This window comes from Vombatus ursinus, unplaced genomic scaffold (genome assembly GCF_900497805.2).
Source record: "Vombatus ursinus unplaced genomic scaffold, bare-nosed wombat genome assembly UNPS02014798.1, whole genome shotgun sequence".
Lineage (NCBI taxonomy): Eukaryota > Metazoa > Chordata > Mammalia > Diprotodontia > Vombatidae > Vombatus > Vombatus ursinus.
Window position 1 is genome coordinate 72072733 of NW_020954576.1, and position 20031 is coordinate 72092763.

Sequence of the window (20031 nt, forward strand, 5' to 3'; positions counted from 1 at the left end):
CTCTCTCTCTCTCTCTCTCTCTCTCTCTCTCTCTCTCTCTCTCTCTCATATTCTAGGCCCATAAGTGAGTCACACCTTGAAAAACATGATAGTATGTGACTTTAGAATAAGATTCCTTCTAATAGACAATTCCCTAGATTTCTCATACATAGGATTTTACAACTAGTAATTATGTACCATTACAATGGATACTATTTCACAGAAAATTTGGTAATGTTGGGTTTGGGAGTTTAGAAGTTGCAACTCACCATTCGGATGGCATACAGAATGTGGCCATAGCAATAGGCCATGACACCAACAGGTAACACCAAGCAGCCAAGGAACAAGAAAAGCACAAAGGAGGAATCATTGGGATCTTTGGATTTCCAGTCCACTGAGCAGCCTAGTCCATGGATTTCCAGAGTGTATCTGTTCCAGCCTAGGAGAGGAGCTCCAGTCCATACCAATGAGTAAAGCCAGATGTAGGTTATAGCCCTCCAGGCCCAGGAAAAATTAATCACTTTGGCATGGACAATTCGATTATAGCGTTCGTAGGCAAGGACAGTGAGGGTCATGATGGAAACAATTCCTAGAAAAAAAAAGAGGAAATGGGAGAGCACAAAGAGGTCCAGGTAAATGATGGAAATAACATAATCTTCACAGAGAAATCCTTAGAGTGTACAGAATAAACAGAATAGCAATCAACATTTGACTCCCTTAAGTTTGAAGTAACTTCACATCCAAAGAGATCTCTGCTGAGACTTACAGAAAAGCTGGCAATAATAGTTACTGTCAGGTGCAATCCAACATAAGAAAAACAAGAAACCATTTGTCATTTTATTGCCAACTGGAAACTCTTGTGTAGGAATTACGAAAGGAAACATTATTTACTAAGGTCACCTATTTTTGTGCCCTACTTTGGCTAAATCTGAACTCAGATAATGGAGACAGGGTTTCCTTGGGTCCTTTTGACTACTCAGTTGGAAAATATTTTTAAATATGGACTCACTAATTGGATTCAAGCAAAGTAACTGTTATCAAGATTATGACTGGCAAGTTAAATTGACTTAATAGGGAAAAACACCCCTAAAAGACTTTAGTACTTATAATAATTATGTAGGTATATGTGGGGTAATTGTGGGAGTGATGCAGTAGAAGGGCTCACAGGAAGGATAGTCCCAAGATTTCTCATTATCACCCCATTTGGAGACTCAGGATGCTGTCCTATTGAGACTTACCCTGGCCAGGCTCTCATTTAACTTGAAGGCTTATTTATGTTAGGTCAAGAGGTATATAAATTATGGTATATGTTTATATACTTTCCTATTTATAGGAAACGTATATTTGCCTGGAGGATATAATTATAGTACATTTCTCTTTTCTGTGGAAAATTTAAACAGGACACTCCTCCCCTGTGCCTGAGCTCTCACAGAAAGAAGTAGCAAGTGTTCCACAGTTTTAAGGACTATCATTTAGAAGTCTCAGCCCACCAGAGTTCTGGATGAAGGGCATAAGGGACCTGGCACTCAAAGGTCAGATGCACCTGCTTGACCCTATCTTCCTTCCTTTTTCCTTCCTCCCTAATGGCAAGTAAGACAGAATCTCTTCTGGCTTCCCTTTCCCATAAATTCCAATGCCTAAATCAAAAAGAAATCGCCAAACTGATGACCTCTAGGACCTAGCCTTTTCGGCCATTTCTGGAGTTTGAAGTCACCTTAGAAATGCTCTCCTGTCAGAAGCTCAAAAACCAAGGAATTAGAGTGTGTTAATTGCTGGTATGCATTGCCAATAGTGAGGAAGGTTAACAGATCAGGTAAGGTTCATTTCCATAGAGAAAGTTAGAGAGACTTCAAGGGAGAAGAAGCTAGTCTCATGAGATAACTCCTTGCTATGGACACAGTATGAGCTTTTAAAAGATTTTTGAATGAATGAATCAGTAGGGGCATCAGTCCTGCTTCTAGTTCAGTCTTCTCAGCCATCATGCAATGTGACAACCCCTGTGGACAAAGGGATAACTACCCCCACCACCTGCCAATCAGCTGCCACCCTCAAGGAAGGCCAGCTAGTCTAGCTGAAGCAACAAGGCACCCTAAGGGAGAGATAGGAGGCACCATGTGCCAGAAGAGTAATACCACCACCACCACCTTGATGACCACCTCTCTTCATACCCTAATATAGACCTGGCTCAGGACCCTAACCTAAGAGCCTTGCCTCACCCCCTGCCTTCATTCACTGGACCTACTTCCAACCTGGCCCTCTCAATCATCATTGAGAGGAAAACTCATTGTGGAAAAGGGGCCTACCTTCCTTATTATCTTCATCAACAACTGCTGGCCAACTGCCGCCATCAATACCTAAATACGCAGATCATAAACCTTCTATGACTTAGTAAATAAGTACTAGGTCTATGTCTGAGGCAAATAGATTTACTCAGGGTCATATGGCTAGTAAATTTCAGGGATGGGATTTTAACCCAGAGTGACCTCCTTATTAAGCATGGCTGGATATTCAATGGCATAATTACAATAAAATTTGCTAGAACATGGTCTGTATCTCATTAATTCCAGTTCATCTACATTTATCAGCATTAAGTTTTCCATCCAAGCACAAAAAATCAGTGTGAGTGAACACACTGCCTTACAAATTAGCACTTTCTTTTTATGTGCTTTTAAGATTAGAGCAAAGAGGGAAAATATAGTCTGAGCTTTAGAGTTTTATCCTTGTTTTTCTTTTTTAGCTAAAAATGAGAATTTTGGATAGCAGAAGTATCAAAGCACAACCAATATTGAAAATGCTGAAAAACTCATTCATTATGGCTAGTTAGCATGAATCTATTAAGATGAGTCTATTTCCCATTCCTTATGCCATGACAGATAAACTCTTTTGAACAGACCTCATTTTGTCATAGCCACATAGATGGATTTGGTCTGTATCGCTATAGCCAAAGTACATGTCAGCCCCACTAACGTATTCTCTAGGTCTATATAACCTGAGATAATTTTACTTTTAGGCTGCAATATGGCATATGTGGTACCTTTTAGTTATTTCTTTTCCTTCCTTCCCTCCTTTCCTTTCCTTCCTTCCTTCCTTCCTCCCTTCCTCTATTCATCCCTTTCTTTCCATTTCCATTTCCAAATCATTCACTTTCCAGAACTACCTGTGTAATATCATTATGTAAGTCATTCTACAATGCTGATCTCAGTTTCCTATCTCTAAAATGAGGGGGTTAGATTAGATAGATTGTTTCCAGCTCCAACTTTATGATCCTATGATTTTAAGACTGATGCAACTGCATATTTTTATATTATTTTAAACAAACGTTTGAGCTAATATTGAACCTACTTCTTCAGGGTATGAGCCAATATTTATTGCTTCAATAAACTTGTGGAACTTAAGTTTATACTAGTGAGTTATGTCTCTCTACCATTTTCATGGGCTTCAAAGATGTCTTTCCATATGCTTAAATATTTTTCTTTAGGGATGAGATGATATTCTTGGCATTCCCTACAATATTTATTATCAGTCAATCAACAGTATGGTGGTTTGAGCATCAAAATGTGCAGCCCTCTGCTGTGTACTATGTACTATGTACAATGGGATATACAAGAGGCACAAGGCATGATCTTTGCCTTTAAGGGAGCTTACACTGAGGAAGACAAGATTAATACACATGAAACAATTAGAGAGTAATATGTGAAAGTACATGGTAACACTGTATGGGGTGAGGCACTCCATGAGTGGGAATATACTTTGGAGGATACTTCCTGGAGGACTGGGGACCTAAACTGAACCTTGGAGGATGTCTAGGATTTTGATAGAAAGGAAAAGTTAGGGCATGCAAAGCTTGGATAGTGAAAAAAGCAAACTACAACTGAGGACAGTTGTAGAGGACAGTTGAAGGGCTCTCCAAAATTAGACCATGAACAAAGTGAATCTGGATGGTTGAGAAGCATAGCATCCATATTGAAAGAGATGATAGTTGCATGGCACTCTGCCCTACTCATATCACATCTAGACTACTGCATTTAGTTCTAGTCATTTTGGGAAGATACTAACAATCTAGAGAACATTCCAGAGGAGAATGACTATTATGGTGGAAGGACTGAAGATGATGCCATACACAGATCAATTGAGGAAACTGTAAATGTTTAGTTTGGAGAAGATCAGTTATATGGAAAAGGGACTAGATTTCTTCTGCTTGGCTCAATACTGGAAAATTCAAGAAGAGTAGGTGAAAGTTGCAGCAAGGAAGATATCAGCTCCCCGGGAGGAAAACTTTTCAAACAAAGCTGGCAAAAAGTGCTACAGACCACTTCGGGAGGTAGTGGGATCTCTATTACTGGACATTTTCAAGTAGAAGCCCAATGACCACTCGTCGGCAATATTATAGATGGACGTCTCTGTCAGGTATGAGTTGTACTAGATGGCCCATTGGGTTTTTTCCAACACAGATTCCATGCACAGGATTCTGTGGATACAAATTTCTTGATTTTTATCTTCCATCTTTTTTTTTTTTTTAGAGATTTGTCAGGTCAGCCATATTAAGCACTATAGGTCAATGGGAAATTAAAGAAGACTACAGAGATTTCCTAATACTAATGAAATCTTGGGTCTGTTCTCTGCTCCTATCCCTCATTAGATCAGTTGTTCTTCTTGCTACAGTCTTGACCAGAACAGGCCAAAGAATAACTGATGTGAGATCTGTTGTAGAGATTCTTGTTTTGGTATGGGTTGAGCAATCACCAAATTTAAGAATTGGAAGGGACCACATTGTTCATTCGATCCAACACATATTAGAAAAGAATCCCTAGCATAATATATCCAACAAGGAACCACTCAGCCTCTGTTGAAAGACCTCGAGGAGGGGGAATACATTACCTCTTGAGCATTCCATTCCACTTTTGAACATCTCTAATTTTTAGGAAGCTCTTCCTTGCGTCAAACTTAAATTTGTCTCTTTGTAACTTCTATCGAATGGCTTTGTCCTCTAGGGCCAAACAGAACAAATTAAATCCCTCTTCCACGTGACAGTCTTTCAAGTATTTCAAATATAAGCTACTTTGTGCCCTACCTCATCATCTCTACTTGTTTTCTCCAGGCTCAATATCTTCAGTTTAATAAAGTCATATTCATAGGATATGGACCACTGGATACAGAGTCAAGAATGCTTCCTCAGAGTCTTACTAGCTATGCTCATCCCACACAAGTCATTTAATCTTTCTGAGTTTCAGTTTCCTCATCTGGGGAATTTATGACCTCCAAAGTCCCTTCCAGCTCTAAATCTATGCTCCTATGACCCTATGGTCCCTTCATTCTGGTCATCTTCCTCTAGATACTTCTACCGATGACATTCTGTGAACAAGTAAGTATTTTACAATCCTGGGACTGTTAGACACTTGCTTATTTATAAAGTTAATTTCCACATAAATTATCACTTGGAATATATTCAAAGTTTAGAACTCTGTAATTCTCACTTTTACTGTGAAGCACTTAGTGCTGAAAATTAAGATTATAACAGTCGAGTAATTCTAGACCATGGTTAGTGCAATATAGAAAGAATCAGGAATGTATACAGCAATCATCTTAATTAGAATTACACACTCATTTTACAGGTTGCACAGAGGAAGGTCATAAGAATCATCCCACATATTTTCCACTGGACATTTTGTCTGGAAAGATAATAGATGCAAATGAATATCTTTATATGATTACATGGGGAGTTGTATGTGGCTTGGATGTAATTTGCTGATAATTGTGGTCAAAGTACTATTCCAACATATCATTACATTTATCCTCATGGAATGTGTGAATCACAGATTTGGAACCTGAAGGGAGCTCAGAGGTCGTCTAGTCTAATCCCGTTATTCAACAGGTAAAGAAATTGAGGCTCAGGGAAGCACCAAATCACACTGGTATGTGTTAGAGGCAGGATTTGAACCCAGATCCTCTGACTTCAGAGCCAGCGCTCTTTCCGTTGCACCATTCATACCAGCGAAGCTGAGGGGGTGTTTGGTGAGAGGAAGCATAGTATAGTGGAAAGATCTCTGTACTTGGGAGTTAGAAAACCTGGGTTCAAGTCCTGGTTCTACCATTACTGGTCGTGTGTCCTTGGGCAAGGAAATTAATCTCTCCGAGCCTCAATATCCTCATCAGGAAAGGAAGGAAGGAAATAAGCATTTATTAAGCACCTACTATACACTAAGTATTCACTTTACAAGTAACATCTCATTTAATCCTTATAACAACCCTAGGAAATAAATTCTATTATTTTCTTATTTTACAGTTTGGGGAAGTGAGGCAAACAGAGATTAAATGACTTGCCCATAGATTAAATGACTCATATAGTTAGTATGTATCTAAGGCTGGATTTGAACTCACGATTTTCTTATTCCAGTCCTAGCACTCAATCTACTGCTTTATCTAACTAGCTGTAAAATGAAGACAACCATGCCTTCTTCATAGCACTATTGTAAAGATTAAATGAGATGATGTGCTTTACAAAAAGAACTTAGAGCATTATATAAATGTTAATAATAATAATAATAATAATGATAATGGTCTGGGAACAGAGTTGCCTTTGTTAGGATTTGGGCTGGTAGGAACACAGGCTGAAGAAAACATTGGTAGTTAGCAGGGTTTTAGATAGTCATAATAAGGCATAGAAAAATAAACCAGACTTCATTTTGCCCTTTTCTCAAGGAACAGTCATTTCCCCTTCCTCCCACTAGATGGCAATATTGAATAATTTACCTTCAATAAACTGAAACTACAGTCTCAGTAGCAGCATTTCCAAAATAATTTGACCACAGGACATTTATAGGTTTAAAATACACAGCTGCAGCCAAAAATGTTGGCCTGGTAGGGGTGGAGGGGAGGTTGGAGTATGCAACACCCAGAGGGATAAAAAAGAGAGTTGAGGATTTATGGAGCAAAGGTAAATTAAGCCTTTTTTTAAATACCAAAAATGACATGTAATAAATATTTTCATTATATAGACATTTTCATATTTAGTATTCTGAAGATGAAGATGTCACTTATACTTTCTCGTGAAAGCCCAAATTACACTGCATAGAATACCAGGATTCTGCTTGGACTAGAGTTTGAGGGGCAGATTTCTAATAATCCTGGAATGATCAAGATCCTGGGAAACATGAAGAGGATTTGTCCAGGGGGCAATAGAAACATTTCATTTTAACCTTCTGGGTTTGTATGGTTTATTATCATTGGATAGGAAGTAGGAAGGTAGGTTAGGGAGCCCACTTGATACCTTGACTTTCTACCAATGCCAGGGAGCACCAACTGATATTCACGCTGGCCTCTGGGAACTGTCAAATGGTCCAGTACTTCTGCTTTTAGCAGACACTTACACATCCGGCCAAAGGGGCTAGATACTTAATCTCTCCCTGTAGGGGTGCCACCAAAGCAGTGATCTATTACTTTTTGTAAATTCAAAATCTAAATAGTAATAAGAACCTTGAATTGAAAATTAAGCAGCATAGATTTTATAATTTGCTCCATCTCTGAATAGCTGTGTCATTTTGGGGTCCTGTACCTCAGTTTCTTCAATGGTAAATGGCATGCTATAATAATGGCCATTGGTTTGATATATAACAAAAACATACTTCCTCAGAACAGATTGGAGAAGCTCTTTTAAATAATTGAAAAAATCTTCACATATATTTTTATATATATTATGTATTTCAAGAAATTAAAATTATATTGCTCTTAGTTATATTGCTCTTAGGTATATACTATCACTGGAATTAGGCTAACTAAATGTTGCCTAGCAGTTTAGGTGAGGTCTGATCAGTGCTGAGTATGGTGGGGCTGTTATCTATTAGGAAGGAAGCATAGCATGGTGGATAGAGGCTTGAACTGGGAGTTATAGAGACACTTGTTTCAATTCCTTTTTCAGACAGGTACTAGCTATGTGGACCCAGGTAAGTTGACTAACCTACCTATTTAAGCCTCAGTTTCCTCATCTGTTATGTGTGTGTGTATATAATATTATATATAAAACATATATATGTATGTATCTACTTCATAGAGTTACTGTGAAGATCAGATAAAAATATATGTAAAGCTTTTTCTAAGCCTCAGACTGCTATATAAATTTTAGCTATTATTATCATTATTACCTCCCATGATCAGGATACTTCTGGACTATTAATTCAGCCAAAGATCATATCAGCTCATTTAACATCATTTCCATTTCTGTCATTCCACTTTTGTCTCTTAATAACCAGTTGGTTAGTAATTCAGCTATCATTTATTAAGTACCTACTACATGCTAGGCACTGTACTAAGTACTGGGAATGCAAAGAAAGGCAAAAAGCAGTCCCTGTTCTCATGGAGCTCACAATCTAAAAGAGGAGACAACATGCAAACAACTGGCCTCAACTGAGATATATACAGGATAAATTAGAGATAACCAAGAGGGAAGACATTAAGATTAAAGAGGACTGGGAAAGGCTTTTTGTAGAAGGTAGGACTTTAGCTGAAACTTGAAGGAAAATGTGGAAGTTAGGAGGTTGAGATGAAGAAAGAGCCTTGGGAGAAGGAATGGGAAAAGAGAGAACTGGGACTGAAAGAGAAGGAAAAAAGAAAATGTATAGGTCATTTGGAAGAGTTTTGAATAGAGCAGTAGAACAGAGGTTGAATTTGAGAGAGCAAAAATTGGAAGAAATTGAGGAAATTTTTAAGGAGAATAATCTCTATTTCCAGATATTGGTCCAGATTCTATTTCTTGATTGAAAGGACAGCAACCAGGATGAAGGAGGATTAGGAAGTAAGACTGAAGAGGAAGATTCAAGAAGAAAAAGGAGAAAATAGATGGCAAGACAAGGCAATATAAGAGAGAAAAGGTAAGTCAAACAATTGGAGGGTTAGCTATTTTGGTTGTATGGATTGTTGAGTGCTGCAAACTGATAAAATGCATAGGAAACTGGTGCAAAGTGAGGTAGGGCATGGTTTTGTTGTTGTTGAGAATAAGAAAAGGAGACTGAGAATATTGCCAAGTTATTAAGACATGATAACAAGTTACAAAGGATATAACAAGGTGTGAGGTTTGAACACCTAAAATCTCAACCAGTAAGGAGAGTAGGGGAAATGGTAGAGTAACTTAAATCAAGTCTGCAGTGTTTATATTTCTGCTACAGTTGAGTGATTATCATCTATTTTATGAATGTAGACTGATCTTCTTCCTAGGTCAAGGGACTCAAAGAATGCTTCATCATACTTCAGGTTGTTAGGGACAATAAAGGGTTCCTAAAGGAAATAGAAGTGATGATTCAGTGGGGTTAAGGGGAGATCTGAGGTAAAGGAGGAGAAATATGACCCTTGTCAGAATATTCGGAGAAAGGAAAGGAAAAGATCAGCTGTATATTTAGAACTTGAAAAGCAAAACAGATTTGTAGGCCTTCCTAAAGGTGATAGAGCTGGATGCTTGGACACAGCTCTTCTTCCTCCAAAAAATGGTACAGTAGAGTCACAGAAACTGTCAGTAAAGAAGAGAGGAAGAATCCAAGAATATAGAGCTCTGTTCAAAGGTGCTGAGGCAGCTACTGCTTGACCTGATAAAGACAATTTGAGATATCTGTTTTCCTGGGGTACATATTCAAGACATAAATAACATAAACTCTCCTAAGATTATCAAAATAGATGACTACCACTTACTTCTGCTGATTATGCATGCACAAATGATACTACTAGAAGGGAGCTCAAAAGCAGTGTCAACGACTATGAAGTCTTGGGCAAGAAATTGAAGTCCTGGAGGCAGAGGCTGTGTTTTTCTCACTGTTACACATTAAAGTCAATGAATGCAGAAGAGAAAATTTTATTTGGGAAGTAATTAGCTTGCTATGAAAATAGGAGTTGAACTTCTAGATCACAGCTTAAATTATAGGGATGACAGATTACTTGCCAGAAATAGAGTGTATCTCACAAAGACAGATAATAAAGTATTTGTCAAGTGTTTTTTACAAATCTAATCAAAAGAACTGTAATGATTAATGGGGAAGGAGAACATTGCTTATGTATATCTCAAAAGCTAGATATCATAGAGAGTAGCTATAATTAAGAAAGAATAGCAGGTAGGACATGCCAAGCTTTCCAGCAGACAAATTCCAAGAAAGGAGTCAATAAAAAAACACTTTATGTCAAGTATTTATACATAAATATCCAACGTTTAAACAACAAGCAAGAGAGACTTGAGATCCTAATACAAGGAGAGAAATTTTATCTCAAAAGTATCATTGAATCTTCATGACACTGAATCCATACCTTATACAAAAGAAACAGGAGAGGTAAAAGATAGATTAGGATAGTATTGGATATTAAGTATTGTATATTCACAAACGAAATCCAGGAATCAGGAGAGTGAAACATGTTGCCAAAAATTTGGATTATGATCAAGGGAGAGAGAAATAAGACATTTTCTTTCCCCCCACTTCACCATACTCCATTGGAATATGCTTTAGACCACACAGACAGAAAGAGGATATAGATGAGGAGTCTGGAAAGAATATCACAAGCCTGGCAGAGAGATATAATATAGTAATGATGAAGACTTTAATTATCCAGACATCTGATGGAACTCATTCCTCTAAAAGCAGAGCAGCAAATAACTTTTTGACTTGCCTTAATGATAATTCCATCCTTCAAAATCTGGAGGATTCAACAACGGGAAATTCTAGCACAGTGCCTGGCATGTAGAAGATACTTAATAAATACTTATTGACTGAATCTGAATTCTAAAAAGTCTGAATCTGATTCTAAAAAAAGGAAGGAAATGGATTTTTAGGAATAGAAATGATAAAAACATTGTGGGAAAGGAATTTATGATATAGAAAAAGGGAAATTTGGGCATAGTCTGACACCCACGCTGGATTTGGGGAAAATAAATTTCAAAGAGTCCAAAGAAAGGATATGGAGGATCCCACAGACTAAAAATCTACAGGCAAAGTCAGCCCAGGAGAGATGCTCAGGAAACAAATTCTGTAGAAACAATTCCAGAAAAGGATGATAAAATGGGATTTATCTAAAGAGGCTAAAGCAGATGCATAGAGAACTCACCAACCTACTTAAATTTAAAAACAAAAAAGAGAAAAGAAATACACAGAAGATGGAAACAAGGCCATATAACAAAAGTATGTCATGATCCTGGAAAATTAGTGTCAGATCTGATGATGCTTAGTACAAGTAGAGGTTTTTAAAGGCAGCTGACAATTTAAAAACTATATTGGGTGAAAGGGGGATCAAAGAAGCGAGAGGATTTTTGCTTGGGATGGGATGATGATAACTAAGAACAGAGAGCAGACAAAACAAAATTCTTATTTTGTTTCTGTTTTCTCTGCTAAGGTAAATGGTCTTTCCACTCAGAGTGATAGAACAACAACAACAACAACAACAATAACAATAACGACAAAAAAGTTAACAGGATGCTGATACTTGAGGTAAGTAAAGAGATTGTAAGAGAGAAGCTAGTTGTCCTTCTTGAATTTGTCATCTAATCCTAATAAAGTACATCTTTGGGAATGACTTGACAGAGATGATTGCTGAGCCACTACCAGGAGTATTTGAAAGATTATGCATGGAAAACAGGAGAAGTGCCACAAGATTAGAGGAATGTTCCGATCTTCAAAAAAGGGAAAAGAACGGAGTATTCAGACTATAGAAGTCAAGTGTGCTTGACTTCAATTCCTAGGAAAATTCTAAAAACAGATAATTGAAGAGATGGTTGATGAACATCTAGAAAGATGGTTGGTGATCTAGAAATCACCAGGAAATGGTGATTACAAAGAACTAGAATGGTTTCATCAAGAATATGTCATGCTAGACTAAGCTTCATTTCTTTTTTCAAAAGGATTACTACACTGATAGATGGAGGGAATGCTATAGATATAATTTACCTAGAGCCTAGCAAAAGCTGAAGAATCTCCTACTATTCTCTTGGATAAGATGGCATCATGGGGAACTGGTTAGGTGGCTGAACTTAAAGTTGCTTATGGTTAACTAATGTTAAATCAAGTTGCTAATGTTTAAGTTGCTAATGTTTTTGTGTCAGCTTGGCAAGAGGTCTCCAATAGAGTACCCCATGGATCTGTATTTGGCTCTGTCCTCCTGAACATATTTATCAATCACGTAAGTAGTGAATGATGGAAAGATGACTTGCTCATCAAATTTGCAGGTGACTCTACACTGGGTGGGATAACTGACACCAACTGGATAACAGAATAAGGATCCAAAAAGATCTTGACAGGGTATTGTGCTGAATCTATTAAGATGAAATGTAATCAGGATAAAGTTTACAATTGATAAGTCTTACAATTGAGTAAAAAAGAGTCAACTCCACTGGTACAAGATAAGAGAACCATAATTTAGATGGCAGTTTGAAAAAAGAGCTGAGGATTAGGGTATTAAGCTAATGTATTCTTATCCTACACTGAGATAAGCATAACTTCCAGGAATAAGGAGATGATTGTCTCATGGTAATATGTCTTCATCACATCTCATTTGGAACTCCACCATTTAAGAAAGTCATTGACAAGCTGGAGAGTGGCCAGAGGAGACCAACTAGAATGATGAAGGGCCTTGAAGTCATACTATTAGAAGATTAGTTGAAGGCAACGAGATGTTTAGCCTAGATAAAAGAAGCCTTAGGGGGTGGAAGGAGTTGGGGGAGGGAACATGAGAGTTATCCTCAAGTATTTTAAGAGTTGCCAAACAGAGGAGATGTTAGACTTGTTCAATTTGACCCCAGAGGACAGAACCAGAAGCAATGAGTACAAGCCCCAAGGTATCGGGTTCCTCTTCCTTGGAAGTGTTATCGTCAGAGGGTGGATGGACACTTTTTAGGTATGTTATAGGGGGGATTTTTTGTGTATGGGTTGAACTAGATGACTATGGACTTCCCTTCCAATTCTCAGATTCTGTTATTATATGAGTCACATGAAACTTTCTTAAATACTCAAATGGATCTGTAATCTCATCAATGTGGAGGTTCCATCATTGGTCCAATGACACCATTCACAGACCAAACATGACTTTCTATCCTGTATGCTTCTCTTTCAATCAATTAATCAATTATCAGCATGTATTAAGCACCTACTATGTACCAGGCATTGTATGAGGCACTTGAGATACAGATATGAAAAAATAAAAGTCCCTACTCTCATGGAGTCTACTTTCTATCAAGGGGGACAACATATATAAGTATATACATATGTATATGCATATATAAGTATATTATATATTTATAAGTATATACACAAGTATATGCATATATAAGTATATACAAAATAAATATACAGAAAGGATAAATACAAAATTAATGCAAGGTGGTTTAATACAGTTAGGGAGGGAAGGCACCAGCAGTAGGGGAGGTCAGGAAAGGCTTCCTGTAGGAACAGGTACTAGAGCTGTGTCTTGAAGGAAGAGAAAGATCCTTTGAGATGGACGTTTCCTCCTCTTAGACTAAAGTTCTCCTGAGCTTCCCCTCACTCAGTACCAGATTTAAAAATGGATAGTCTTGGCTCAGCCTCATGGTACTTTCATTTACCAGTTCCTCTTTGCTGATAAGAATTAGGTCTAGAATAAGTTCTCCTTTTCTTTTCCTCTACTTCTGAGATAGGAAACGTTAGCAAGTCAATTAAAAAAAATCTAGGAAATTCTTTGCCTTTAAGGGAGTATCAGATAAAGGAAACTTTTAGCAGCTACTGAGGGAGGTAAAATCAAGCCTTTATGACACTATATCTTGTCTCTGTGTCAGTTTTGTCAGCTGTATTAGGAACTCACTGTCCATTTTTATTTCTTGCTATTTGCTACCTTTGGTCTCATGTGTACTGTGGTATCCCATTGTATATTTACTGCCTCGGTGATACTGTTGTGATCTTAGGTAGATCTCTAGGACTCATAGGACTAATGAGGACATCGGCTGGGTTCATAGGGAGAATGCAGATTTCCATGGAACCACTAGAGGGCAGTAGCAACTTAGAGAGGCTAGTGAAAATGCTCAACTGGAGGAACACCAGCAGAATAGGAAAGTTTGTTCTGTTAAGAGAAATCATGTACTGAGACCAATGGGAGAAAGGAGGAAAGAAGCAACCAAATAAGGGAACTAGAAGGACAGTAAAGATCATGGCTGGAGCACAAGTCTCAAGGAATTGAGTAGGTGACCAAAATAGTTCAAGTCAGGCAGAAGAATAGGGCTCTTCCGTCAGAGCCAAGGCAAAGTTGGCAGATGCAGATGAACAGCTAGGTGAGCCTTTCCCTACTCTTCCCTTAGATTCTCCAAGGGGCAGTGACCCACCAGACAGATAACATTTTTGTTTCTCTCATTTTATCCTCATCCAAACTCTCTCCACTGTCCTCAGTCAGTCAATCAGCATTTATTAAGTACTTATTATGTGCCAGGCACTGTGCTAAACTCTGGGGATAGAGAGAGAGGCAAAAATAGCCCTTGCCTACAAGGAGCTCACAAATGAGTGGGGGTACACAACATGTAAATAATTAGGTATATGCAAGACATATAGAAAATAGATGAAGGTAACCCTAAGAGAGAAGGGTTAAGAGAAGCTGAAGGGGGGACTGGGGACTGGGAAAGGTTTCTTGAAGGTGGTAGGGTAAACTGAGTCTTGAAAAAAGCCAGGGAAATTAAGAGGTGGAGTAGAAGGAGCGAGCATTCTAGGCTTGGGGCACAGCCAGGGGAAAGGTATGGAAATGGGAAATGGGTAATGGAATGTTGTATTCAAGTTAACTACAAGTAGGCCAGTGTCAATGGATCATAGAGGGGGAGGAGAATTTTAAAGTAGAAGAAGACTGGAAAGGCAAGGGTGGATCATGTCATGAAGAACTTTAAATGTTAAACAGAGGAGTTCATTTATTATCCTGGAGGTAATAGGGAGCCACTGGAGCTTATTGATCTGAGAGGTGACACAGACCAATACCTTAGGAAAAAATCACCTTGGCAGCTGGGTACAGGATGGATTGGAGTGGGAAGAAATTTGAGGCAGGGAGATGATTTAAAAAGGCTATTGCAATAGTCCAAATGAGAGGTGATTTTGAACTAGGATTGTGGCTGTGTAAATGGAGAAGAGAACATCTATGACAGATGTTATAAATGTATAAATGACAAGACTTGTCAACAGACTGGATATGTGGGATGAGTGAGAATGAGGAGTTAACCAACAAAACCACAGTTATAAAGCCTAGTAACTGGGAAGATGGTGGTGCCCTTGACAGTAATGGTAAATAGAAGTGATAGGAAGGTTTAGGGAGAAATATAATGACTATAGTTGTGGACGGGTTCCATTTGAGATTCCTATGGCACATACAGTCCAAGACATCAAAAAAATAGTTGTTGATTTAAGACTGGAGGTCAGGAGAGAAACTAGGGCCACATATACAGACTTGGGAATCATCTGCGTAGAGAACATCATTGGACCCAATGGATCTGATGAGGTCACCAAGTAAAAGAGTATAAAGGAAAAAGAGTAGAGGGCTTAGGACAGAGTCTTGGGGGATTCTCAGGGTAAGTGGGTATGACACATATAGTGAGTCAGCAAAGGAGATCAAGAAGGAGTAGTCAGACTAACCAACAGAGTCACATTCATACTTTCTTTTGAATGTGATATACTTCCTTTTTATTTCTGTTTATTTTTAATTTATGGAATTTTTAATTTATGGAATAAACCAAGCATTTCTATAACAGTGTAATAAAAAGATGATTGCATATGAAACTGCAAATCTCTAATGTACAACTTGCTATTCCTTTTAAATATATAATAAAGTTATCATATAAATGTCTTTTTTTCTTTCTCTTTTCCTTTTTTCTCCCTCCCTTCCACCCCTGGCTACCATTAGACACAAGCATGTATAGATATACTCTCTACTAGAGGCATCATGGTACAATAGAGAGACAGCAGATCTCTGTGTCAGGAAGACAAGTCCTGTCTCTAATACTTCATACACAAATTTGCTATGTGGCTTTATGCAAGTCACTTAACTTCTCTGGGCCCCAGTTTTCTCTCTGCAAAATAGGGTTTATTATATCTATAGGACCTATCTTATAGGGCGAAGAATCAAATGAGATAATATAAGCAACGCATTTACATACCTTAGAGTACTATATAATGCCAACTATTATTATTATTTTTGAGAGGCAGCATAAAATAGTAGATAGAGAGCTGGCCTGGGGGCCAGAAGGACCTGTGTTGAAGAGTAACACTGGGTAAGTCACCTCTCAGTACTTGAGGTGAGATTTTAAGTTGATGAGAAGGTTGTTCAATCATTTCAATCTTGTCCAATTCTTTGTGACCCCATTTGGAGTTTTCTCAGCAAAGACACTGGAATGGTTTGCCGTTTCTTTCTCCAGCTCATTTTACAAATGAGGAACTGAGGCAAACAGAATTAAGTGACTTGTCCAGGGCCACACAGTTAGTAAGTGTCTAAGGCCAGGTTTGAATTCAGGAAGATGAATCTTTCTGACTCCAGGCCCAATACTCTTCCACTGTGCCACTTAGCTGTCCCACAATAAGGAGGTACAGGCCTATATTGATAGAGGGAGTATCCCCATTCTCCATATTAATGAAATCACAAAAGTCCAGGTCCAGAACCTATCCCTCGTGCTGTTGTTGTTATAGTACTATTACAACAAAGAAGGCAATAGGCCGCAGATGTCAGGCTCTTTTCATATCACAGTGAAAATATACAATTTAGGAGGATGGCATAACTTACTGGCCGTGATTAAATTGTTTATATATAACTAGATATCTTTAATGTTCTTAAAGACAGTTTTAGTAAGTAAATATTGTCCTTTGAAATTTGTACACTGTTGCTTTGCTTAGTAAATTCCTGAACTCTAATTATATTGGGGAAAGTAAATTTTACCCTAGCCTGTATATTAATTATAAGAATTTCCAAGGGTAGTGAAGGCTGAATGAATAAAGTTTTCCTGTACATAAAGAAATCATAAAATGTTGTTTTGTCATTTTTTTTCTTAACACAATCTTTTTTATGGATTGGTTTTCCCCCCCAAACCACCTGAATGACCCCTTCTTGCACAATAGAATCAGCCCTCTAATTGGAAAGTGCCAACTAAGATATTTTTCAATACAGCATTTTTCACTGAATTTATTTGACTTATCAAAATTTTAATTCAAGTAATAGCTTATATTTCCAGTTCATGATCTTCTCTCCCATGTCTCTTTCCTTCCTTGCTTTCTCAGTTATTTCTTCTAGAAATCATTTTAATCTCTTGGATACTTAACACAGGAAGATTTAGCATTAAAAGGAATCCATCATAGCACAAAAGTTAAAACTCTTTGCATGGAATCAAAAATGTGCTTTCAGGTAAGAAGCTTAAAGGGAGAGATCTATTTTTGGAATAAGTCACAGGGTTCATAGCTGGAAGAATCCTTAGGTACCATCCATGAGGAAGCTAAGACCCAGAGAGGTTAGGTGGCACAGCGGATAGAGGGCCAGGCCTGTCAGGAAAACTCACCTTCCTGAGTTCAAATCTGGCTGCAGACACTTACTAGCTGTGTGACCCTGGGGAAGTCACTTAATGCTGTTTGCCTCAGTTTCCTCATCTGTGAAATGAGCTGGAGAAGGTAATGGCAAACTATTCCAGTATCTTTGCCACAAAAACCCCAAATGGAATCACAAAGAGTCAGACACAACTGAAAAAACAACCAATCAACAAGTTTACACAGAAAGTAAGCAGCAAAGCCATGATTTCAAACCCAAGCTGTCTCATACCAATGAAAATACTTTAGCCAAACATCTTCTATAGTCTAATCCTTCTTAGGAATAGCTAGGTGGCATTACCAAACTTGGAATCAAGAGGCCCAGAATTTGATTCCCACCTCAGATATTTCCTGGCTTTGTAACCCTGGGCAACACACAAAACATGGTTTCTTTATCTATAAAGTGAAGATAATAGTAGCATCTTCCTCACATATTTGTTGTGAGGATCAAATGAGGTATGTAAATATGAGCTATTATTAATAACTATTAAACTTCACCTTATTCAATTTATCCCAATGTTTCTAACCTGTAGAGTTCTTTTCAGAACCTGACTTGGTTATCCATTGTGTTAGCTATCTTTCCTTACTCTGTAAATTTGAAAAGTACGCCACTTGTGCCTCTGTCCTGGTCATTAATAAAAATGGTAACAATGGGCCAAGGCACCCCATCTATCAAACTGATATCAAAGCATTAAAAGATTGGGTCTGGCTATTTAACCAGTTGACATCCAGTCTACATCTCTCCATCATTTTTACAGGAAAAGCATGACAATCTTTTCTCATTTTTGCATTGTTGGCTAAAATCTAGGTAAATTATGCCTACAACATTCCCCAGATCTAGCAGTTTAGTAAATCTGCTCCCCAAAAGCAAATAAGTAAGTCAGGCATGACTTGCTCTTGATGATGTGATTGATATGAGCTCTGTGTTATCATTGCTTCATTTCCTAAATGTTCACTAACCATCTCTTTATAATAATATGTCCTAGAATTGTACCAGGAATAGAAATTAATTTCTTTAATTTGCCAATTTCATTGTCTTCTCAACTTTTGAAAATTAGTTGTCCTTTTCCTGTCCCATGGTAGTATTCCCATAGTCAACCACATTGGCATAGTAATGCTATCCTAGCAGCCTATAACCAATATCTACATTAAATTCATCTTTATGTGCTTATTTCTCCTTGAGAGGCAGATTGGTGTAGATTAGATGATCTCTAAACCATGGAGATCTATCTAATTTGCTTTAAAATGAGGGAAGGGATTCTTGTTTGAAGTGTCTCCATATTCATTATTTCTCCATATTCATCTCTCCAGGGGCATGGTGCCATAATGGTGATAGCCCTGGATTTGGAATAAGGAGACCTAGGCTGTTTTAATATCCCCAATCCAAGTCTTACTAGCTGTGTGCCTGAAGACAAGTCACTTAACTTGAGTTTTCTCATTTAAAAAATGGGAATAATGATACTTGTACTACCCACCTTACAGAAATGTGAGCAAAATGCTTTTTAAACATTAGAGTGATCTCTAAATAGGAACTATTATAATTATCATCCCTCTGGGTGAGGCTCTCTTTGACTCTTCTTTGGATTATGATAATAATGTTCTAACCAATCTCTCTCTAGTCTCTCCCTAATAGAAACCATCCTGCATACTAGTGTGAAATTAATTAGAAAGAGAAGATGGGGACTAGACCTGTAATTTCATTAATACTGGGAATTTCTGGGTGAGGAAACTTCCTGTACCAATGCATGTTAGCATCTCCTTTGCAACTTATAATCTTAGGGAGTTGCCTAGAGCGCTGAGAAAGTTAAGTGATTTGCCCAGGGTCACGTGACTAGTGTGTCTGGGATGGAATTTGAAACCAGGTATTCCTAGTTTCAAGACCAACCCTATATGTGCTATGCCATATTGCTTCTCATTAAATTAATTATCCTACTAAAATATTGTTCAGGTATTTCTCCTGCTTATACACCTAGTCTGTTATACCAAGCCTTGTTAAAGAAAGTCCAACCTCCTCTTCTTGGCTATCTATCATACTTCTATCAATTAGCTCCACCCCCAAGAATCCAACCTTTTCTCTCATTACCTTTTACCAGTAATCCTTATTACCATCTCAGTTCTATTGTTCTGACCTTGTTCATGCTGTTTAGTACTTATATTTGTTTCATATATGTATAGCTTGAGAGGTAGCATGGCATATCATATAGTGTGTTGAGTTAGCATTTAATTTTCATGACTGATACTTTAATAACTGTGTGATCACAGGCAAATCATTGCATCTTTCTGAGATTCAGGCAACTCCCTGAAACTTATTTCCAAAATTCTATACAGTTGCTACCTATGTTGGTGGAGAAAGTTCTCACAGTTACAAATCACTCATTGAGATTTGTCTCTTCTCCCCAGCTAGATTGTAAGCTCCCTGAGGGTATAGACCACATCTGATACTGCTTTGTGCCTCACCTCCCTTCTTCCTCCTCCTCCTCACCCTATAAGATATAAGATGGAAGATGTTCAACAAATGTATGTTGAT

At 37.9% G+C, this 20031-nt stretch overlaps 1 protein-coding gene across 2 annotated transcripts in view; it reads right to left on the minus strand.

Annotated features, from left to right (window-relative positions):
* The window catches only part of LOC114049670 (opsin-3-like), a 51989-nt gene that overhangs the window by 7298 nt on the left and 24660 nt on the right, over window positions 1–20031 (minus strand). For both annotated transcript variants that reach the window (XM_027870982.1, XM_027870981.1), the window contains exon 2: window positions 249–568. In XM_027870982.1, the coding sequence (XP_027726783.1) occupies window positions 249–568 (320 nt within the window). The remainder of the gene's footprint in view (window positions 1–248; window positions 569–20031) is intronic.